The following is a 24,196-nucleotide window of genomic DNA, read 5'->3' as shown; positions in this document are numbered from 1 at the left end:
GTGGTTGCTAAAACGTTCATTCGTTGATTTCGCTCCGCATTTGTAAACAACGATAGTTGAGCGTCCTCCTCCTCACCCCCCCCCCCCCCCCCCCCCCCCATGTCTAGCGAAATATCAGTGCATTTCGCATCTAGTTGGTCTGGCGAATACTACCTTGCTCAAACAAACGTCTTTAGCATTTCAGAAGCTGCATCATTTTTTTTTTCATTCCCCTACGACTATTCTGTTTATTCCTGACTTGCAGACCTTTCATTTTCCCGTGGTTTCATTAACATATATACCTTGGTTCTTACTATAAGGCACGAGTGGGCACATATCTGACAATGCACAGGCTTTGAGTGTACTTAACATTTTCGCGTGGTTTATATTCCCATAAAAGGCACAAGTTTTTGTCAGCTGTTGGGTTATCACATCCACGAAACATATTTTTCTACGACGTACATATTCGAAGCAAAGCCGCATTTGTTTGCACTGCAAAATGAACCAACCTCTTACAGTGCCAATATCAGGTCTAAACGAGGCGATCACTTGTGTTGACGTGTTCGAAGGTGACAGCGGTGATATGCTGCTGCCGTCGCCGACGCCCGCAAAAGCGGCCAAGAAGCGCGCAGAACCGCCTCCCCGGGTAGCTCTTGTTGGCGTTGGAGCGCTCTACCAAGGCGCAGCTGTTTTTTTTAAGTGCCCTAAACGTGCAGTTAGCTTACAGACGTCACCATAACAAGTTGCTTAGTGCGCGGAAAGGCAAAGAGAAGCGAAAGAGAACCAAAACACTGGATGAGCACCTATCAGCCACGCAGCGCTAATCCCGCAAACGCCGCGGAGAAGCGGCGGCAGGCGGCGCAGCGATCGCGAATCTCGAGGCGTATACGCTCGGTTCTTCGCTGTTTCCACTAGTCTGTAAGCATGGCGATCAAGTGTCAGCTAGAAAAAAAGTCCTACGGAGCTGGCTGTATGAAAATTTTTCTCACTTACTCCTGAACTTCACTCGCGAACTTCACGCTGGATATGCAATTTGTTCTCGTGTACCCGTGAACCCTTTCACGTCATGCCGCAGTGCGTGCGAGCGTCCGAAGGGAAAGATGATAGTAGAGGTGACTAGAATCAAAACTTTTTAACTATAAAGTGTTTTATTCCCGGATACACGAATGTTTCGCTCACGTCCTATCCGTCACGGAAGTGACGCCTGTACAACGAAGCAAGCGGCCTGTAAAGGGTACACACCTGCAGGCAGGGTCTTTTTGCGAGGAAGCTACCTTTAGTACTAAAGAGTACGTTATACTTAGGGTTGTAAGTTTTCGGGTTTGAAAATTTAATACGAATCTGCTTTATGCAGGGATACACGAAGATTTCACTGACGTCATATCCGTCACGGAACAGACCCCAGTACACCTTTGCCGAAGGCACTCGCCAAGTACACCCACGAGACAGCCGCCTACCCGCAAATCATGGTCAGCGGCAGATACCGCTGCACATTTGACTTTCATGTTTTACCGATTCCTATGACAGAGAAATCAGTCACAGTTGTTAGAAAGAAGTACGTCTATTTTGCAGGTAACTAGAAACGGGATAAGCTCTTCTAAGGCCCCACAAAAGCTGGCGTGTAATTAGGTAGCTAATAACTATCTGGTGACAAAATGAACTGAACTAAACTGTCTTAGGAAAACTAAACATCGTTGTTTAAACAACGAAACGAGACTGCCTTTTTTCTTGTCGTGAAATCGATCTCTCTTGTGCGTGCACCAAAAAATAAGGATATGTTTAAGCTATTCACTTTTTCCTGTGCGATGCCGGAACGTAGGAAAGAGATAAATCCACTGGATGGTGCCCTTACCGGAGGCGCTGGGATATTCTTCTATGTATCTCGTCAATGATCTCGAATGTCGACAGCAGCGCTGGATCTGAAGCAGGAAAAAAACGCGCCGGGATTGTGTTATCCTAGCAAAAGAAGCATCTGCATCTGTACAGCTGTATGTAAATTATCAAATTTAATCTGCCCTTCGGCTGATAGGCTGACTTGCATCGAGAATTGTGATAATAATCACTGCGACCACTGAAACTTGTTTTTTATATGCGAACGTGATATAAATGATCGACTGTTTTCAAATGAAACTGTTTCTAGCAATAAATGTTTATTAAAAATAAATGGTGGTTTGGGAGAAGTTTTACAACAGACGAAAAAAGAAACGACGTCTCGGAGTTCACTTTTGCAAAAGTACTCAGAGTTGTCGTGGTATGCGAACCAAAGTGTTTAGTTACTTTAAAAAAACATCTTGAAATTGATTATGGCGAAAGTAAAACTAGCCATTTTATTTGACGACATTTCTCAGAGTCGCAATAAAGTTGCTACTACTCGTGTTTATTCCCAGAAATACTGGCATTTCCAGTCGACAGAAAAAATGGCTGTATCATTGCACATGGTAGGCACGCCAGTATTCGAAATATTCGGTGCCTACATAATCGCTGTAGCTCTCTGTGAAGGCCCTAAAAAGACCAACTCCCTTTAAGACAGACCAACTCTCAGCCACTGACTGTTATGACGCAACCTGCGTATGCATAACTCGTCGATGAAGCAGTACACTTTTTCCACTAGTCTGTCTAAGCACCAGACTGTCTAAAACTTAGTCTAATCTTACGATCTAAGTAACTTGGGAATTCATCCAATCGAATGTACATAATGATTCGACTTGAGCGAAAAACATCTGGTTGCATAATGATGTGACTTGCTTCTAAGCAACATTCGGCGCCTGAAATAACTACCATGTGTTTCTTTGGGCGTACGCGTGTGTGCGTGTGCGCCCGTGCGCCCGTGCGCGCGTGCGCTTGTGCGTGTGCGTGCGCGTGCGCGCGTGCGCGTGCGTGCGTGCGTGGGTGCGCGTGCGCGTGCGTGCGTGTATGTGCGTGTGCGCGTGTGAGTGTGCGTGTGCGTGGGTGTATGTCTGTCTGTCTGTGTGTACATGGGCGTGTGTGCGTGCGCGTGCACTGCGTGCGTGTGTGTGTGTGTGTGTGTGTGTGTATGTGTGTGTGTGCGTGCGTGAGTGCGTGCGCGTGCGTGCGTGAGTATGTGTGTCTGTGTGCGTGTGCGTGTGCGTCCGCGTGCGCGTGCCTGTGCGTGTGTGTGTGTGTGTTTGTGTGTGTGTGCGCGCGCGTGCGTGTGTGCGTGTGCGTGCGCGCGCGTGCGTGCGTGTGTGCGTGTGTGCGTGTGTGCGTGTGTGCGCGCGTTTGCGACGTTTCTTTGAACAGCCCTTGATATTACCCTTGTAGCCAGGAAGTAAAGCAGTCATTTTGATATCACTCTCTGTTGATTCGCTTAGGAAAATAAACCTAAGAAGACAAACAAACCGCTATGCCATTGTGGAAGTGAAACTCTAACAGCCATAATATAACTGTTGGCGTTCAACCTTGCTCATCAGGAAGAAAATTCTTCTGCACGCCTGCAGACCTGTTCTCCGCGAGGGAAAACATTGGGTCCATTAAGGTGCACTTACCTATGTTAGTAAACAGGTCCGAGTGGTAGGCAATAGCGATTTTGCGGTATTCCTGCTCGCTTATTGTAGCAGGACCCCTTCCTGTTAATGATCCCGCGAGCGATGACGATCGAGGCCTGTGCATAAAATATCAGCGTTTTAAAACTTTACCAGTTTTCGAAGAATAAACTTCAATCCTAGCAATGGAATTAACACTTACAAACAAACAAAACTGTGAAAAACCCCAAAAGTATCACTCTTATATTTTTAAGATGTTTTGAGTAAAAAAATGCTCTCTTAGACGAATTCTACGCAGTTTTTATAGAAAATGGTGGTTTAGGTCGGTTTATATGCGCGACGCCCATCACCATTTTTAATTCAAGTGCTGCATGGTACCGGAAGTGCCTCACCTGCACTGACTTAGAAAAGGGAATCTTGCTAGCGCATTATTAAAAAACGTTTCGCCTCATATTCGTCTAGAGTCGGGAAGATTGTGGCTCAGTTGGTCGCTTCAGTCGTTTGTGAACACTTATAAGCAAATGACATTAGGACATGCGTTCAGTGCGTAAACTTAGAGCGTGTGCATGGGGAAGAGACCCCGAATTAATGAGCCCTGTTTGTTTTGGCCGCAACCGCTGACGTAAACTGAAAAATGTAGCGAATATTATAGAGCCAATCGCCCGTACCGTAGTTCCTTTCGTGTCGTAATTGAGGTTTCGTGGAAAGCCTATCCTGCAGCTACAACCGTGTGTCAGAGAACTACATATGCCAGAATGCCATGTAAGCCCCCATAAAGAAAAACTTGCAATTTGATGTCATTTGATTTCCCCAAACTGAAGTTAACGAAAAGCTGCATTTTTAAGGTGTTGTAGAGCGTTGTGAATCAGAATATAAATCTACAAAAATGTTGCGTTCAACGGAGGCGGTTTTTTAAGCAGAAGTTTGGAAAAACACGACTGAAAGAGGAGGGGAGAGTGGCGGTGGTGGCGAAATTTTCATTGGAGAAGTAGGGAAGAGGAAGGGAGGGAGGAGTGAATTTTGTTGCCGTGCTGCTTTGGCGCTGTGTCCCAATGTCGCGGTGCTGTTTTGACTTTCGCTGTAATGTCGCTGTGCTGTTTTGTCACCATTCGTCTTTGTTGCGTCGTGTTGCCAAGCTAATTTGTCAGTGCTGTTTTGGTCGCATGCTTTTTTGTTGCGAGCTGTTTAATCACTGTGTGATATAGGGAGCATACGGAGTAATTGTATTGCGGAAAAAATATAGCATATTTTTTTGCGAAAAATTTTGTTATATAGCATATTGCGGGAAAAAACAGCATATCTTATAGTCGAACACGGATATATCGAACTCCAAGGGGATCGCGGAATACTTCGCTATATCGATAATTCGAAATATAAAATATTCCTGTCTGTAGAATATCTAATAACTCAGCACATCACTGAGAGATTTCCGAGATTGTAACAAGCTATAGCTTACCGATTTGTTCCTCACAGCACGTAAGAGACGAACCATAACGCGACGACCACCGCACTTTATTTGACATAAAAAGTGTCTGTGAAATTCGGATGCTTCTTCTTCTGCGTCACAAAGTTTACCACAGTGCCTTCAAGCTCACGAACTCCGTCCAAATGAGAAAATCTGGCGTTGTACGTTGTGCCACAAAATTGGCGAATCTGAACACTAACGCAAGCTCGGCTGCAGTAGCCAGTTGTTAACGTTGTCAGGGCCGCTAGTAGTGTCCGCTTCTTTGGCATCGGTGATGTCCTACATAGCCTGTACATTGTCGACGCCACTCACATACTCGTGTGCCGTTGTGTTATTCGGAATAGCACATGGGAATGCTGACAGCTCTCTAAATTCCACCTCCAGGCACTCAGCGCCGTCGTTTTCAGCATCCGAACGCCTCTCGTCTGAAGCGGCGCAACAAAGCCACTTCGCACACGCCACGCTCCCTATCGGTCGAGCCATGGCCGTGCTGCCTTCGCCTTTACTTGGGATTCGATGAGCAGTATCGGGCTCAAAAATGCTGCGAGGAATTTCGACTACCTCTGAAGCCGAAATCTTTTCACCGGCCTGCACCCCCGCTGAGCAATGTCAGTTTTCGTCGCTAAATCCGAATTCTTCCGTTTTTTCGTGACCATGGCTCCGAAACGAGTCCCGCGGACAAAAACACGCCACCACGCCGCATTGGTGCTGCGCAAGCAACCACTGGTAATCACTCATGCACGCAGAAAAAATGCCAGAAACCGAGAGCTTCTGGTCGGTTTCCCCTCTTCCTTTATTGCCTTTTGCACCCAATCATACACGCGGTCTCGCTGCCATGCGGCCGGGCTGCCCCGTATGCTTACAGCGTTCGAGCAGCAGCTGTTGAAGTCCATTGAAGCGACGTGACGCCCCCTCCTTCTCACGAGAGCGGCACCCCCGGCAAGAAGCCACCATAATTGCTACCCCCCCCCTTCCATCAGGAGAAGCGCACTTGCAGGGTTACTTGCAGCGCAGCGTTCGATTTATCGAATGTGCCGTGATCGACCGTCGATACACGCGTACATCAGCGCTATACTCTTGCATTGGATTGCCAAGGGGATGTTCAGACTGTTTGGTAAACACAATATTCGATGTATCCATGTTCGATATATCCGTGCTCGACTGTATGTCGCACACCGACCGCGTCCACAAATGCACATGCCTAGCGCCAAGATGGGTGGGCGCTCAGTAAGGTAACGTCGATCATGAGAGAGAAAAATAAGGCTACCTCAATTTATATCAGTGCCACGGTTTTCTTTGCAAAGAGCTGGTGCACCGGAATACGCGTTTCTCTGAAGAACCGACTGCCTTTCTTCAGAGAAACGCACTTGCTTCTCTAAAGAAACAATCTCCAAACCGTAGAGAACGCGCTTGGAAGCGGAAATGCGATAGCGGAGAACCGCCGGAGGCAAGAGAAACCGTTTACACACCCAGCTTCTTCTGGGTGCTAATGGAGAACAGGCCATGGAAGGAGCGCAATCTCGCGATTCAAAAATGCTATTCACTCGCAAAAACAGCGGAATTCAGTACAAACACGGACGGGTAACAATTTAAGATTTTCTTTCGGAAGGGGAGATGGAGGAGAATATTATAGAAGACGTTTAACGCATGTGTACGTCAAAGCCACTTGCGCCACTCGAGCAGCAGTTTAGGTCACAATGACTTCCTCTTTTTTACTCAGCGGGTTTCAATTTTTTTTTTCAGTTGACAACCTTCCAAACACTATTTCGTTGTACGTCCTGTTTGTGCAGGCAGAAAAACATCAAGTCAACAATTTTAATGAGAAACTATTATGTTCTCCGTGAAGCGGAAAATACGGCGTAGTTCATCGACGCTATGGTAGGAAAAAGCCGGGTGTCTTTACCGAGACGAAAAGGAAGTTGGCGTATCCCACACGTACGTGGGAATCGACATGAAGCGAAGCGGTGACAAGTGTGCCGAGAAACACGAGACGTAACGGTAAACATTCAATGTCGCCATCTCCGAGGCGAACACGGGGTCAGTCGCACACTGCAGTTTTTGATGTCGGCAGAGATCATTAGGAAGGGTAACAGCTAAGAGGACGCACCATTCCGTAGGCATATTACGTGAAGCGGTATACACCTGTTTGCCATTTTTCGGAGGTCGAATATAAAAACTCCGGGGAAAACCAACGGTGTTGTCTTCTCGTGGCTGCTGTCGTAACCACGGAAAACGGGCCCCCCTGTTGAGCACATACTAAACGAAGTTGAAGGCGAGGAAGTCTGATTTTGGTTCACGTTTCTACCAATGTAAAGGATGGCCAAAGCGACGTCCACCTCCCGACATTTGATTCAAGTAACGCACGCGTCGTGCGCTCCGTCAGCAAAACGAGCTCGGCCTCTTCGTTGGCTGGCGGTGGCAATAAATGGGCCGATTCCAAGTCTTTTTGAAACGCTCCTGCGGCGGCGAGGGAACGAGATGCGCCATCTGAGGGTGTTGTTAGAAACCCAGCAGCGCGTCCGGGCAAGACCACAGCTGCGCCCCAACATTCGGGAAGAGAGGCAACGAAAGCTTCGCTTTAAAAGCTGTGGCTGTGACAGAATGGAGCGAAGGGACGTGCGGTGACGGGAAAGTGACTTATCCACTACTCTACGCCAGCACCACATGAAGACCACTTTTCGAGGCACTTTATCTATTAACAAATGGGGGCCAAAAATTTCACATCGTCTTCCTAAAGAAAGTTGAGGGAAGTGCGAAATAAGCTTCGCTTAAAGTGCGTCCAATCGATTGTCTTAACCATCACAGACCCAAATCGCGAAGGAAGAACGAACCCATCTGACAATTTTTCGCGCAATAAATAAACGCATCTAGTAACCATCTAAATGAATACCGATACGTGGTTTATGAGATATAGGTATACTGTTGTACTTCTTCATGATTGATGTGTGTATTCTCTCATCTAGAACTGTTCCTTTTTCGCAATTTTCAAGTATTGCCAGAATGAGAACCCGGTTTAACGCCCGCGCTGCGGGTCGAAAGATCTGGTCAGAGCTTTTTTGTTCAACCAAGTGGTATCTGGGGAATGCATTAATTTTTTGACAGGACTCCATCCGTCCCACTAAACTAGCTTTCACTTTAAAAGGAAAAATGAAACAGAGCGAGCGCGCTCCTGTCATGGCACCATTAGCCTATATCAGTCTATCTACTAGGTAGTCTACATACAAACCACGGAGCCAGATCTGAAGGGACAGGCTAGCCTCTACAATGAGACCACATCACATTACCGCCTCTCCCACAATGTCTACAATCCGGAGGATAACTAACAAACTAACGACCAAGAGCACGTCTGGCGCCACCTTCAAACAAACGCCTTTCCGAAATCCGCGAGGCAAACACAAAGTCACCCATTGGTATACCCAACCCCTGACTTGCACCTCTGCGGTGCTCGGGCCAATCTACCTCGCATAATATGAGTGTGCCCTCAAAATAATTTTCCCTAATCACCTACGGGGAGCAGTGGAAGGAGTGAGTGCGTAGCCCGGCCCGGACCCAGGCGTGCAAACCCCTCTGGTCACCCGAACTACCGAGGTCCTCATGCCGGCGGCCACGGGTATCCTCCGACCGAAACAAGTGCTCAATAAAATGCTCTCTCTCTCTCTCTCTCTCTCTCTCTCTCTCTCTCTCTCTCTCTCTCTCTCTCTCTCTCTCTCTCTCTCTCCTTAAATCTTATTTAGAGTGTCATCAACATGACTGAGGGGCGATACCAAACTGTGATCTGATATTAAACTTGCCATTTACACGCTTTTGGGTTCATAAGCGTAAGAAACTCGCTAGAGTAAACTCCTTATTCAGCAGGAAGTCACGCTGTAATTTATTCTAAGAAATAATTCCCGTAATTTCCCAGCCGTTAGCATAAACGCCGCGCTACTAAACCAAGGTTGCGCGATAGCACCAGTGTAGTTTATTTTAACTGCGTGATTCGTAATCGCTCGGTAGTTAAGGCGTAAACTACATCTTACTCGGTTATGGAGAGACACCAGCGGAAGCAGCGGCATAATTCATTTCCAAAAGTATGCGCACGCCAGGCTATGTGTTAGCTATTTTCCGCTGCCATACAGGAAGCACCTTCCGTGGGACTGAACGGACCGATGTGCATCATCCTATGAGCGTTAACGGAAGCTCAGACGTGAAAAAAATTGTGAAGGTGCAAGTGCACAACGCCGTACTTTTTGGAGGGCACAAACCTTCGTGACTCTAGGCCATTGGCTAAGAATAGCTTTAAAGGAGTACTTATACGAAATTTGAAAGCTGAGATAACTACGTAAAAAGCTTCCTTTGTATGTGGAGATAACTCCCACGAAATTTCAATTCCTCGCCCCAAACTGCCGATTTCAGGGCGCCCGAAACGTAGCCAAAGTGCTGGCTTCACCTTCTACTTCGCCTTCTGCATCACATGACAGTTTTAGGACTGACGTAACGGTGCCCGTAAGTGTGCGACCATGGCCGCATGGACGGGCGCAAGTCCAGACCGGCCATGGTGCGACGGGAACAGTGACGTCAAGTGGGCAGCCTCGGTGTTTGTTTTATCGAAACGGAAACTCACACGAATAAATGAGGTTGTACACAATTATTTACCCCGTGACCGACTGTCTAATGTACCTTTCATTTTATGATTAGTGGGCTGGGCGGCACCCATTGCAAGGAAAAAAAATAACAGGAAAATTTCGTCTCAGTACTGCCATAAAAGATGCCCCAACGGCGTACAGATTGCCGCAGTTCTCGCCAGGCTTGGTACGACCGTTTGCTAACCACTCACTCACTCACTCACTCACTCACTCACTCACTCACTCACTCACTCACTCACTCACTCACTCACTCACTCACTCACTCACTCACTCACTCACTCACTCACTCACTCACTCACTCACTCACTCACTCACTCACTCACTCACTCACTCACTCATTTTTACCCCTCATGGCTCCCGGCTCAGGCAAAATGCTTACCGTCCAGCGCGCTTATCCAGGCAAATCATTCGGAAGAAGTCTTTTTCGTCCAGCTGGCTATCTTCCAGCGAAGCCAGTCTCCTCCTGAGTGCTTCCTTCTTCGTGCGTGGCGTCCATTTGATGAAGGCCTGGCCTCTGCTGTCTTCGTGCACCGCATGGCCTTCGTCTAGGTCAACCGCCGCCGCAACAGGGTTCTCGATGGCCTGAAGTAACGGCGCAAGAAAACGTTCACACGAAGAAGACGAATGGCTCGAGACTCAGGAATTCCTTATCCGGGGGCGGCCGGATTCGGGATAGGGAGGAAATTAACCACACCGTTAGTATTTTATCTGACTGTTAGATTGCTGCTGATGCAGAAATGGGTCACACACTAGAAGGCGACATAATATGTGCGCTTACAGTTTTACTAGGAAGGGCAAATTAGTACAATCAGGTTGTGCATTGACCCACATTTCGTGATAACCTGCATGACCTGAACCACCCACTTGAAATTGCGTCTAAGGAGCTTGTCTACGATCCCAGGTGGTCAAAATTAAACCGGGGCCCTCCACTACAGCGTGCCTCATCGCCTTTAAAGTGTTGGCGCGTTAAGCCCCATCAATCAATCAATCAATCAATCAATCAATCAATCAATCAATCAATCAATCAATCAATCAATCAATCAATCAATCAATCAATCAATCAATCAAGAAGTTTGTCTAAGCGAGTTCAAGGTTGGCTCTGAGTCGTATGTCTATGGTGGGCAGTTGGGACTTTCTGAAGCAGATTAATAAAATACAACATTAACCATATTTCCAGACGTACAAAAACGGACGGTGAGATGAGGTACGGTGCTTGTGCAGCTACGAAATGTGTTAGGTACCCTATCCACTTAGACATAAAATCTTAGACTTAGACTTAGACTTAGAATCTTAGACATAAAAGCTGCCTACGACTCTGTCACACACACAGCCATTCTAACTGCTCTTGCAGTACATGGCTTTGGAGGAAGGCTCTACGCCTGGATCGAGGATTACCTTGCTGGACGTCAGCTTTTCATGCGCACTTCGGATGGTGACACATCACGTTTCCCCGTCGAAAAAGGTGTTCCACAAGGAGCCGTTTTAAGTCCCCTGCTATTTAATTTGACTCTCATAGAGCTGAAACGGTGCCTACCGCGGGGAGTTAACATCACGATCTACGCAGACGACATTTGTATCTGGCACGCAGCACGCTCCCGACGCACCACTCAGCAACGTCTCCAGAAGGCCCTCTTCTCCATTTCAACCTACCTTGCTGCTCGTGGACTTCACCTATCGCATGAGAAAAGCGTTGCAATGGCGTTTACAAGGAAGCGCATGGATCAGTACCCAATTCTGCTGGGTGGACGAGCCCTCCCGTACGCGCGGACCCACAAGTATCTTGGCGTAATCATCGACCGTAATCTCTCCTGGTCGCCTGAGATAAAAAGACTGTGTGCCCGCATCTCTGCGACGTCTAAGGTTCTGAGATACCTTGCCGGTTCCCGCTGGGGCAGCAACTGCGGGTCGATGCTACAGCTTCACAAAGCTTACGTCGATGGCCTCATACGCTATAGCCTTCCCTTACTACACCATGCAGCGCCTACTAACAAAATGAAGCTAGAAGCGGCTCGACGGAACAGCCTGCGCATTTGTCTTGGACTACCCAGAGGTTCTTAGGGTGCAGGGACCATCGCTGAAGCTCGTTGCTTGCCTCTGGACGCACTCATGTTACAGGAGTCGCTCCGTGTCCACTACCGGCATCTACTTCAACCTACACCCCACTGTCTGAGCAGGATCACTGCGGCCCAGAGTTCTGGGTTCGGAGATGCTATTAGAGCTTTGTGCCTTCCCAAAACGACGCAACCACCGCGAGAAATGCCATCTCAGTTTCCGCCCTGGACATTAGCGTCTACTCGTATAGGTTTAGGCATCCCAGGGATGACATCTAAGAAGATAACGCCTCAGGCTGAACTGCTCCAACTGGCGTTGGACTACATGCACAGGTTGCATTCCACCAGGGTTCATCTTTTCACTGATGGGTCTTCGCTGCCGCAAAGTTCCTCCTCTGGACTATTCGTCCCGTCGACTGGTAAACTCTTTTCCTACCGTTTAGACAGACCAACGTCCTCGACATCAGCTGAACTACACTCCCTCAAAGAGGCAATCCGCTACATCCTACGTCAAGAGCCCAACGAATGGACCATATTCACTGACTCTAAACCTGCCCTTCAGTGCCTCCTTAAGAGCGGCAAGCACTTCATATATGAACTTGCCGTTCAAGATATTCTCTACCTACATCACCTTGCAGTAGGCGCTGGGCACAATATTGTTTTTCAGTGGGTGCCTGGTCACTGTGGGATACCGGGAAACCAAAAAGCTGATGACGCTGTCTCTGCAGGCCACACCTGACGAAATATACGAAGAACATTTTTTACCAAACACGACGCTTCCACCATGGCCACACGTTACGCCCTTTCAGAGAGAGACAGAATGTGGTCAGATCCTACCCACCACCACAAGTTTCTCTACTCCCTTGACCCTCAGCTGTCGTCAAGACTTCCTCACCAGCTCCCCCGTCATCTAGAAACATTATTTCATCGGCTCCGACTTAATGCAGCTTACACCAACAGCTACCGTTTCCGCATTGGACTATCTACCGCCCCCAGGTGCAACAACTGTGCATCGGAAGACACTATTGAGCATCTTTTACTCCACTGTCCTGCCTACAAGGACTCTAGATCAACTTTGCTACAGAACATTGCACGCATAGGTTATACGCAAGGACCAGTGACCTTAAAAACCATTTTAGGGCCCTGGCCGTTTTCTTCTCAGCAACGCCTAGCCCTAAAATTTCTGTTTTCGTACCTCAGCGACACTGGCTGAATTCAAAAACTTTAAATCTCTTCACTCTGAGACTTTCGCTCTTGCCCTTTTACTTAATTTCTTTGATCCCTCTCTCAGCTTGCATCTCTTTTCTGCCCTCCTCTCTCTTGGGCCTTTCTTCCTTTTCCCCCTCCCCTAACAGGCGATTTTGTACGCCGGCTAAACACTCTGTTTTCTAATAAAGAGCTTCTCTCTCTCTCTCCTATCCACTGTGTTTAGAACGGGCTGTCTGAAGGCCAGTCCGAAAGAGACGTTACAGGTTACATACACACCGACAGGCTTGCAGCTAGAAATGCCATCGTATTTAAATCTTGGTCGAAGCACTGAACGAAAACTCATGTGCCCTTAATACACTTACGCGGCTTCAAGAAGCTCGAACTTCTAAACCGCTGAGGATTCAGTAAATAGTGAAATTGTGGTACAGTTAAACCGGGAGATAACGAAGTTGACAAAAATTGCAGTTTTTCGTTACAGCCAGGTTTTCGTTACATGCAGGTTTCGAGTTAAGGCTTGCGTGAATGAAGAAGAAACGAAACTAGACTGCTAGGCATAAGTGACGGTGAACTCGCCATTTAAGGATTTATTTCACAGTGAAGAACGGCGTGATTTGCGCCTGCTACTTTCCCACGAGCTCAATCGCTACACGGCACTCCAAAGGAGCACGATCACTTACCACCGTATGCGCAAACGTAACTCAAGTATCCCTTTTGCCTTTTGACTCTTTTCGGTCCGTCAATAGGTTTACAGGACGGAACGTATGCTGAAAGGGCGGCGTTTTGCAAACTCGAGGCTCTTTTCAGCACTCATGATTGTTTAGAGGTGTCTAGCTGGGATAGGTTACCGGGAGGCGACGTTCTTCTTTCTCGCCGGTGGAGATGGCATTTAAAATTTCGAGTTTGTCTTGACAAGACAAAAATTTTCGTTTTCTGGCAGCAAAACCGATACTACAGGTAGCAGCGGCGACGCGACACTACACGACGACAGGCAGGCCAAGCACCTTTGGGACACCTAACTCACACGTTAAAACGTACACTAGTTTGCGGTGCGGGCTTAATCCTCTAAATAAGTGCATCCTTTAACCCATTCTTCAGAAAAATGTCCAAAAGCAATGACTCGCCAACGTGGCGAATTCGTTACATACAGGTCGCAAACACGTGGGCTTCAATGGGGGTGGCAATTGGAAACTGACAATCTTCGTTATATCCAGGAGTTCGTTACATAGAGGTTAATTACATCCAGGTCCAACTGTAGAGATCGTGTACGACAACCTGGATCGCCGAAAATTGACTACAACCTAGCACCTATCTGCAGACTTCCGAGGCAAGAAAAATATAAATGGCCATTTTTTCTGCATATACGCTACTGCCTATTGGGAGGAGAGGAGTGAGCCCTACCCAAGATGTCATTTCGTTTCGGAAACGACGAAATTGTTGCTGAACATTTAAAAAAGTATCTCTAAATTTACGTAAGAAATAAAATAATCCAGTTCAAATTGTCGCCGGCTTTCGCTTAATAATTTACCTAAGGAATAGCCTGGATTGCTCTTCCAACAGTAAACAGGCGGGTTAAGCACTGTTACTCTCGGTAATTCATTACGTTCCAAACTCAACGCGGGACGACAGTGAAAGCTCACAAAAAATTGCGTTAGCTACATAATGGCCCCGCCGTCGCTAGCACGTTCCTTCCGTGGCGCCATCCCGCGCAAGCTGCGAATTAAAAAAAGTTATAACGCCGGGCGAGATAGCAGCTGGAGCCAACGAAACATTTATCTCCCCAAGGCGTCTACCAACATGCGTAGTCGTTACAATTTTCTCCGCAGCACCGACGTTGTGCGAGCCCAACGTTATGAAGGTACAGTGCGGGCGAGGGGGCCAGCTAAAGCTGCAAGAAAATCGTGTTCCCGAGGTGTGGCTCTGCGGGGAAAAAATACTGCCTACCTGTGAATTGCCACTACAAAGTTGCCCGCTTCTGCAGCGAAGAAGCTGGCGCAAGAGTTTTCCGAATGCAGAAAGTGCTTCCGCCAGCAACAACACAGCGACGTGGAACTCCTGAGTGCGCGGAACTGTGAGAATTTTTACTCGACAGTGGTTGTTTATTGGCGGGTACGTTACTTAATTGCAAGCTGGTGAGTACGGGCCGGAACCTGCCATCCTCGTAGCGCCAGGCTTCGCTTTCTTTTAGCTGTGGTTGTTACAATGGCGAAGGGGTCGCCGTATCGGGCTCCGTCACCTCCGTCATGTTGTGCTGGTGTGGTGGACGAGCGCCGAGCAGAAGCAGCTGCCTTGGTGTTGAGGACATAATGCCGAAGGCAACCTAACTGTTTTGGCAAGAGATCAACAGCGAATATATAAGAACACCCTTCCGGGCGAGCTTACAGCATGAATCGAATGGAGCTACAGCAGGATCAGATGCTGTCAATCGAGCGGAGGAAACGCGTATTTATAACACCAAGCGCTAACGGTCAACAAGCTTTCCTAGTGCTTCGCACACGGACTGAACACAGCACAGACACACAAGAACTCTCTCTGGGTCGTGAGAGCCGGCGGTAGCGGCGCACGTTGAGCCTGGGAGAAGGGGAAAAAAGAGATCTTGGCGAGCGGAGTCCGCTCGCCAAGATCTCTCGCCAAGATCTCCGCTCGCCAAGATCGGGCTCAAATCGGGCAAATCGGGCTCTAAATGCCTCCGCTAGAGCAGTTTTGTATTTTTGCAGCTGCCGCGGCATGAGTCATCGCCAGCAAGCCCCGCGCGGCAGGCGCATGTAGTAACATGTTCGAGGAAGGCGGTCTTTCCGACAAAGCACAGGAGAACTTTACCGCACCACACCAACTTGTAGCACGCGCGCACAGGGTAGCGGAGCGCTGAGTCGCAACACGGGTCATTATTCGTTGTTTACCCGGCTCGTGAGTGATAAAAAGAAAGAAACAAATCGTCGACGGAAGAGGACCTTTCCGAACCCTCCATCTATCCCCCGGTCCCTCCCCGCTACACTGAAATCTTATATCATTATCGCCAACTGCGGCTTCAATACCCTCCTCCTCACCCATCCCCCAGCATACAGGCGGCTCGCATTTGGCGTTGACTGCAGACCAACACGTTCTACAACACCCGCCGCGGTGGCTCAGTGGCTAAGGTGTTGCGCTGCTGCGCACGAGGTCGCGGGTTCGATTCCCGGCCGTGGCGGCCGCTTTTCTGATGGAGGTGAAAAACAAAAATGCCCGTGTGTACGAGATTTCGGCGCACGTTAAAGATCCCCAGGTGGTCAAAATTAATAAGGAGCCCTCCACTACGGCGTGCCTCATCGCCTGCGTTGCGTCGGCGCGTTAAACCCCCTCAATCAATCAATCAATCAATCAATCAATCAATCAATCAATCAATCAATCAATCAATCAATCAATCAATCAATCAATCAATCAATCAATCACATTCTAAAACACCTCGATACTCAACTACATCTCTCCCTTCACTAACCCCTACAACTGCACCGCTTGCTCCCTCCCGAACACTACCTACCGCCTGGTCTGGGAACGCCCCTACACGCCAAACCCCCTCCCTTCCCCATCCCCTGAGCAGTGGAAGCACGAGCTTGCCAGCTCACGGTTCGAGGACCAAGAAAGCCTCATCGCTCGCACCCAAGCAGCTGCGCTAGCTCGCGGCTATCTGGACTAAGAAACCACCCACCTTTATGCTCAATAAACGTTTTCCAATCAATCAAAACAAACAACCAAACAAACAAACAAGCAAACAATTGCAAGGGGGAGTTTAGGCAGATGGTTACTAATTATAATGGAATTACGATGGTACTGGCAGTCTGGAGTTTACATACATTACGTTGGCAATATTGCCACACGCTGACACAGCCCTCGGTTTTACTGAGATCGCGGAGTGCCAGCAACCACCGGAACAGCCCCGTGCCATTTGAGCACTTTCCAGAAGATTCTACGAAGGGGGAGCACCCGCAAGTGCGGCTAGTGGCGACCATCCCAGAGCCTTTCCCTTTGTGTTAAAGGCCTTATAACAACAACGCAGGGCACGCGGAGGCACGTTCAAAAATTGGTTTGTCGCCTATTCTCCTAGAAATGACATCCACAATTTTCTGACCACACGACTACACTCGTTGGTGTTAGAGGACTACCGCCAAACCCCCTGGACTCCTACCAGAGGAGTTCCTCAGGGATCTGTCCTTTCCCCTACTCTGTTCAATTTAGCACTTCGCCCCCTGCCTCGTATGCTACATTCCATTCCTAATCTCTCGTTTGGACTGTACGCCGATGACATAACCCTTTGGTGTTCTACCGGCAGCCCAGCTGCACTGTCCGACACACTTCAGGCTGGAATTGATGCGGTCCACTCGTTCGGGTCAAGCGTAGGTCTCACACTATCTCCGCAGAAGTCTGAGTACCTCGTGGTCACTGATGAGCGTTTGCGGGCTAAAGCTAGCGACCAACGCTCTCAAGTAGAACTCGTGATTGATGACATTCCTCTTCCACGAAAGGCCTGGCTGCGCGTCCTCGGCTTCGACCTACAGGATAATGGGAAGGCCTTAAAGTGGCTCAATCGATGTAAGGCTCAAATTACCCAACTAACTCACATAATCGGCAGGCTGACCCGACGTCGCCAAGGCCTACGAGAACACGATATTACGCGACTTGTGAACTCTCTAATATATACTCGCGTTCTTTACGCACTGCCGTACGTAAAATTAACGTCATCGCAACGATCCCAGCTTGAGCGGCTCCTCCGGCCTGCCACCCGCCTGGCTCTAGGGGTACCTAGATATACCCCCCTCGCTAAGTTGGAGGCTGCTCAGCCGTTCGCAACATTGTCAGATCAAGTTGATCTTCATTTGGCGGCACAACACACTCGTCTCCAGCTTACTTGGCATGGGCGTCTTCTCCTATCCTCACTTCATTACGAGGTAGCTTCGTTACCCGAAATTACAGCGACATACCCCCCTTGGTATCCACTCCCTCGCATAAAAGTTCCTACCATTCCAATCAATGTATCCGCAACCTCGCATGCAGGACGTCGTCGAGCTCGAATATGCACTCTTCGCTACCGCTATGGTGATCTAGCAACAGTGACGTACACAGATGCCTCCTTCTCATCCAAAGACGCACGCGGGGTCACAGTAGTTGTTCCTCCTACCCAGCCGCCCTTGCAGAAAAGATACTCGGCCGTTCCTTCCGTCCTGTCTCTAGAGGCTCAAGCAATAACTGACGCAATCTTATCGTTAGCCACTCCTGGTAACCACGTGATCCTCAGCGACAGTCAGGATGCTCTGCGCTTGTTCCAGGAGCAGACGCTTCCCATCAATATTATGCATGCACTCCACACTCATCTGGCCAAACACACTGGTACTAGCTACGTGCTGGACTGGGTTCCTGGTCACGCAGGCGTTCCGGGCAACGAGCTGGCGCATCAGCTCTCCCGTGCTCCGTCCCAACCGGGAGACTCGGAGACGCCCTGGCCAAATCCTTTCCACCCACCCACGCAAGCGCGACAAGCCCGTCTCCATCGACGCCAGACTGTGCAACAGTTAATCGGGGATAGGCAGACTCTTCCGTCCCCCTCTCACCTGTTACCCCGGGCAGATGCTTGTCTTATCCGGCAAGCGCAAACGGACAGCCTTCCAACTCCGCACATACTGCATCGACTACAAGGCCATCGCAGCCCTGCGCGGTGCTCCAAGTGCTCTGGCTTTCCCAATACGCCGCATGTTCTTTGGGACTGTTCTGGTTCGCAACCATCACTCGCAATTCATCTTAAATCCCTTACACCTCCTCCCTCTTCTCTCCAAGACTGGCTCGCGCCACCGGAGGGAACAGACCGAGTGGCCTGGTGGCGAGCTTTGGTGGCTCACGTTCGTCAGGTTCTCCCGTCTGTATAGATAATTTTGTTCCTTTCAGAACCCCGGACTTTGGGGGTCTTTTTCTTTGTTTTTTGTGTGTCAATAAAGTTTACCAACAACAACAACAATGACATCCATGTATAATTCTTCCCCAGTTCTGTTATATAATTCTGTAGCCGTTTCCCCAATTTAATTCCGCAGGCTGTTTTTAGAGTGCTTTGAGGTGGGTGTCTTAACCCCAAGAAGCTAGCCCCTTTCTTGGCCAATCCCCCTCGAGGGTATGGGCCGTCAGTGAAGGAGCAACGACAACAATAACGACTACGACGAGCAACGCGTTCGCAGCGCGGCACAGATCTCTCTCAACACCGGCCCCCCATTACGCGTCCCTTCAGTTCTGTGGGCACAGGTTCCCCTAATTAAAACTGTTTCGTCCTTCTTTATCCACGTGTCGCCTCATCGTTCGTTAACGCTACAGCAAGCGTGGTGCAGGACCCCAGCGAGAGCTTGCCTATCGCCCTCTTCAATAGAAACATACAGGATTCTATACACTGGGGGAAAGATTCATTCTGCAAGAACGGCTGTAATGTACCCCTTTCTGGCTCCGATCGAAGGTATTTAAGTAACGTTACGTACGACAGGAAAGAAAATATGCTCTTCCATGGCTTCATCTCCCATTTGCCAAATAAACAAACATGTAAGGCATCCTAAATCGCAACGTCTTATGGGGATAGCAGCCACCATTTCGCGATATTAAATTTGCCCCGAGCTGCAGAAAACTGCTGCGATTTTTTATGAGCTGCCTCAGCATCTTGGCTGAAACTGGAGGGGGGGGGGCACCTTGTGAGCTAACGAAACACATTTGTTCGCGGGCAAAGCAGTAGCATGCTTTGCGCTCCCCTTCCCGAGTGTTTTTTATGGATATTGCACACAAGAAACTCCCGTGGCCGAGCCCACCCCCCTACAGTATTCATACCTCGCTTTTCGTGTTCACGTTTGGTGGATAACGCTCGGCCTTAACTCACAGCCGCGAAAGCGTACTTTTCGGTGGTTTTCCTGAAGTAGGCCGTTGCGGAGCGCGTAGTACCTGCACGATGATGTCGGCTCGGTTGTCGGAGCCACGCCTCCGGTAGAAATCTGCCCGAGCCAGCGCCCTCGCCTTCAGACCGCTGAGGATGCCCTCACGAACGCCCGCGAGCAACCGGTGACTGACCGAGGCAAATAGGGCCGTGCTCACCGCACTCGACACGATCACCGAACTCAAGAAACAGCACGCCGAAAGGCTCAAGATAAGCTTCAGCCACCTGCGTGGGAATGTAGAATGAATGCGGACGAAATGCGTTCCTCAAATTTTTTTGGGCCAATCCCCATCCTTCTCGACCACAAAGAGTTCAAAGAATCGGCTTTATCTTCAAATGTGACGAAAATATTTCAAGGCACTAAGAAAGAACGGTGTTTTCTCTAGCTTTCCTTCATAAAAAGTTTCAGCCTTGCTCGGGACGTAAGCTTGTATATTGATTTTTTTTTTTTGCAGCCTGCGCGTTTGCGGCTTGGCCCACAAAATTTTGACAAAGTTGTACCTCCGCCGATCACGCAATATCGCCGCAGGCATCATCGCCGGAGAGGTTTCTGCAGGATCGCGGTGCTGCAGGCGACGGTGACTTCGGTCGCTCGGTACAATGCGCTCTATCATTTGAAAGGCCGGTATGGACGGTTAGTTGCAGATTTCACGTCAACAACAAAAAATAAGGGTATAATTATTATTGCATTACAGTGAGCTAACGGAGTTACGTGTCTAATAAGAGCGGGTACAAAGTTATGAGACTGCTTCTCGATCTTGTGGGAAACTGCTACATTTAAATTGTTGTCTCAGAAAATCACGCAGCAATTACGGCAAATCGGGCTCAAGAAAGTGCTTGGAGACTGGTTAGAAGTAATTTCACCTAGATTACATTACCCACGGCTGATACCCCCCGTTGTCACGGAAGTTCATAGACCTTACGCGACGTGCTCCTCGCTTCGAGTGCACTTTTAAAGAATAAACAAGTAAAGCTGAAAGCACCCGAGAAAGCGTGCACTCAGGACAGAGGGCATTCTGAATGCGGAGCCGTGTCAGCGGTGATTATTGAATAAAAAAATACAACACTCGACAACATGCACGAACTTGCTGAGCACGGCTTTTACAAGACTATTTTGTGTTCGCTTTTGCTTTCATAGTAGCCACAAAATAATAAAAAAATAAAATAAGCATAGAATTCAATGATCATGCATACGAAAGTTCCGGCGCAAATTAGTGCGGTACAAAAGTGCGGTTCCGCCAATTTCACTGTAGGCACTACTTTCTTCACTAATTTTACTGTAGTCAAAGCAGTGTCACTTTCGTTTCACCGTTCAACACCGCGCAAACGAAGTTTTACTGCATGCGCTCAAGTGCACTGCATTGAGTTACCAGACGAGTGGGCGACTTTTAGTAGCGACTGCACAAAAAGTCCCGGGCCATCTCCTGAAACGTGGGGAGGGGGGAAGCATGCCGTGTATAACTGTATTGTTGGCACCTTGGCGTTTTTGCCCACGGAGATGAAAACCTTTGGGGGTTGAGGTATACAGCTTGCTGTAAGTCTTGTGCCTAAAGCACTAATCGTTCTAACGCGAGGCATTGGAAAACGAGTGTCTCGGTGTGTTCTTTTGATACGCGTTTTCTAGATGCAGAGCATCTGATTCACTCGCCTTGTCCCTCCGGCGTCGTCGTCGTTGTCGGCGTTGTCCGCCCCTCCCCCATTCTCCTGAAAACGTCCCGTGTCAAATCTTCCACGTGCTATAATGTTTCGGGCCCTGGTCTCTTCCCAGGTAATGACGTTGGTGCACCGCTAGAGGTTCCTATCAACACTGAGTGACTGGAGTACCCCTTGCGCCTTTTGCTGCCGCTGGAACCTACTATAGTATGCCGTAAAACCACATTAATTCGGCCCCGTTAATTCAAAATTTCGGTAAATTCAGACGCGACATCTGCTCCAGTCCAAAGTCTGGATTGCTCTAGGGCTGAAGACTCTCATTAATTCGGACAGATTCGCCCCAATACGGTTTCTTGGACTCCCTACAGAGTTCAGGTGGGAAAACCGTAGCGCATTCCGTCGTGGCCGCGCTTGAGCTGATTCGGAATCGCAGCAGAAATCAAAGGCGCACCTAAAAATCTTTGGGATCAGAACGGTATACGAACGAGCTTGTGTACACCTCGGATGTACAAAAAAATGCATGGCAGCGGTTCACAACCAATTGAAAGCCACAATGCCCATCGCTGTGTCAATCAGTCTAGCCGACAACCACGCGGCGACCACGAATTTCTGTATTTTTTCGTTTGTTTGGGTCGAGCACTTTTGCGTCATTGTGTCAGCTGACGACAGTCACTGACTTTTAAATAAACGCATTTTTGAGCTGCTATGAGAGTACTCGCCATCATTCGGACACTGGGACATTCCCTCCGGCCCCAGTGACATCCGAATAGACGGGGTTTTACTGCACTGGCGTTATTCGTTTCATGAACGTTCCCTCAGGAAGGAGAATGCGAAATAGACCAGTTTTGGCAGCCACGTACCGATAGCTGCAGGCCCCGAGGAGGAAGATTCCCCCGCGGATGAACAGCGTGGTCCGCTCGAGTGAAAGCAGGAGCACCAGGGAGAGAATCCCCGACACGACGTCGTCCTGCGGGAGCATGGTTTTACACCAGGCAGTAAAGGGCCGTACGCAAACTTGTTTAGTATGGAGAGCCACTTGGAATTTCAACAAACCAACGCGACAGAGGAGCTGGCGGTGTAAGCTTTTTCGACTTATAACGTGGGAAGCGCTTTGGTAACTGTAAGTTCAATCACCCTTTCGGGGGCCGATGTTCCAATTTGAAGAGCTTTTTTTCCCTCGCGTAACGGAGACAGGCATTGACGGTCACGCACTGGGAGGCTAGTTTTTCTGGGGCGTACCTCCTTCGTGTTTAAGAAGAAAGTAGGCGAATGTCTGCAGTTGTGCAGGTCATCGCTGTTTTGACGGCTGTTGCCGCAGAGCCATCGCAGAATGCTTTCAGTTTTTTAAAGCGAAAGCTATCCTCTAACAAAGTGGGACTGATGGCGTCCTGTAAAGAACTAATGCATTCCCTAATGTAGACTGGTTGGTAGACAGAAAAGCTTTGATAATATTTCTGCACACACGGCGCGTGCGTGTAACTCGGCTTACATTCTATCAGAACGGTTACTTGAAAATGTCGAAATAGGAACGGCTCTAGATAAGACAATACACGCATCGATCATGAAGTAGGAGTACAATAGTACACCTTTGTCTCACAAACCACGTATCGGTATACATTTAGACCGTTCGTAGACGCGTTTACTTTGTGCGCGAGAAATCGTCGCATGAATTTGCTATTCGTTTCAGATTTGGGTCTTCGAAAGTTTGATGATCGATTGAACGCACTTTCATCGAAGTTTCGACGCACTTTCAGCGAAGGCGTTGACGCACTTTTGACGCACTTCCGATGTGAGAAGGCTTTTACGCTTCACTCAACTTTCTTTAAAAATGGATGGTAAAGTTGGTTTTATTTTTTATTGCTGCGGCTATTTCCAAGGCGGGCGCTACATAGGGCAGTATCACCGCATCTTTTTGATGCCGGTTTTGGGAGGTACATTTGCACCTTTATTTCAGCATAACATGAGTCAGGGGCTTATTTTCTTTTTAATTTTTTTGAGTCATTACTCACAAGGTTAGTTTCTTGCCCGTTTATTCTTCGGCCACGCAATTTACACGTTCTTGGGCTACGCATGGTGTGCTTAGGTTAAAAGCTAAAGCTCCGTTTACATGACATCAGGTACGCGTTAAGAAAAGCTCTATAGCTTAAGACAAATTTGGAGCCCTTCCGTGCACAATCCCTTGAAGGGAAGATTGTTATTAGTACTTTGAAAACAAAGCAACACGTGGTGGTATTTTACGTTCCCTTCCCGAAACTTTGGGATCGCAAATGTCAAAGCACAAAGCACTCCCTTCTGTTTACTTCTTGGTACCCCGCTACAGTCGCGGAAGCACACACTTAGCTCGTTCCTGCATTTTCACGCCACTAAAGTAGTTTTTCACGTTATGAGCAATCGTGAATATGCAAAATGGTACAGTGTTGTCAGAAACCCGCGGACTAAAAACGAAAGCCGCAATAGAATTCAGAGACGAGGTACAAAGCAGCAAATACAAGTGGGAGAAAAAAGCACGCAGTAACATTGTAACCTCACGGGCGTAATACGACGCCAAACACGTCGGCACGTGGAAAGAAAAATATATTCGTCATCGTTTTCCAAACGGAAGTCGTGTTTCATAGTGTGTGCGAAGACAGAGGACAATTCCGGGTTTAAAAAATGAAAAGCCGAAGCTCTTTTGAAATTAGTTTTAGTATGTGTAGGTGGTAAAGCTGTGTCAGACAATGTTACACGACGTGACAAATGTGTCCGTCCTTGCAGCCGCCCTCGCGTCCAGATTGTTTATGCCG

At 48.5% G+C, this 24,196-nt stretch overlaps 1 protein-coding gene across 1 annotated transcript; it reads right to left on the bottom strand.

Annotated features, from left to right (window-relative positions):
• Nucleotides 1–1,827: 1,827 nt before the first annotated feature.
• LOC144170944 (uncharacterized) lies at nt 1,828–22,392 on the bottom strand. Its single transcript, XM_077700940.1, has 5 exons — nt 22,274–22,392; nt 19,769–19,985; nt 9,952–10,154; nt 3,486–3,601; nt 1,828–1,898 (listed from the first exon to the last, which is right to left on the bottom strand). Exons 1-5 carry the CDS (start codon nt 22,390–22,392, stop codon nt 1,828–1,830), a joined length of 726 nt encoding a protein of 241 aa, XP_077557066.1.
• Between the last annotated feature and the right edge of the window lie 1,804 nt (nt 22,393–24,196).

Source organism: Haemaphysalis longicornis, unplaced genomic scaffold (assembly GCF_048455015.1).
Source record: "Haemaphysalis longicornis isolate Haplotype H1 unplaced genomic scaffold, Haemaphysalis longicornis Haplotype H1 scaffold_2, whole genome shotgun sequence".
Classification (NCBI taxonomy): Eukaryota; Metazoa; Arthropoda; class Arachnida; order Ixodida; family Ixodidae; genus Haemaphysalis; species Haemaphysalis longicornis.
The sequence above is the reverse complement of the archived record's forward strand: the minus strand, read 5'-3'. Positions and strand labels throughout refer to the sequence as shown.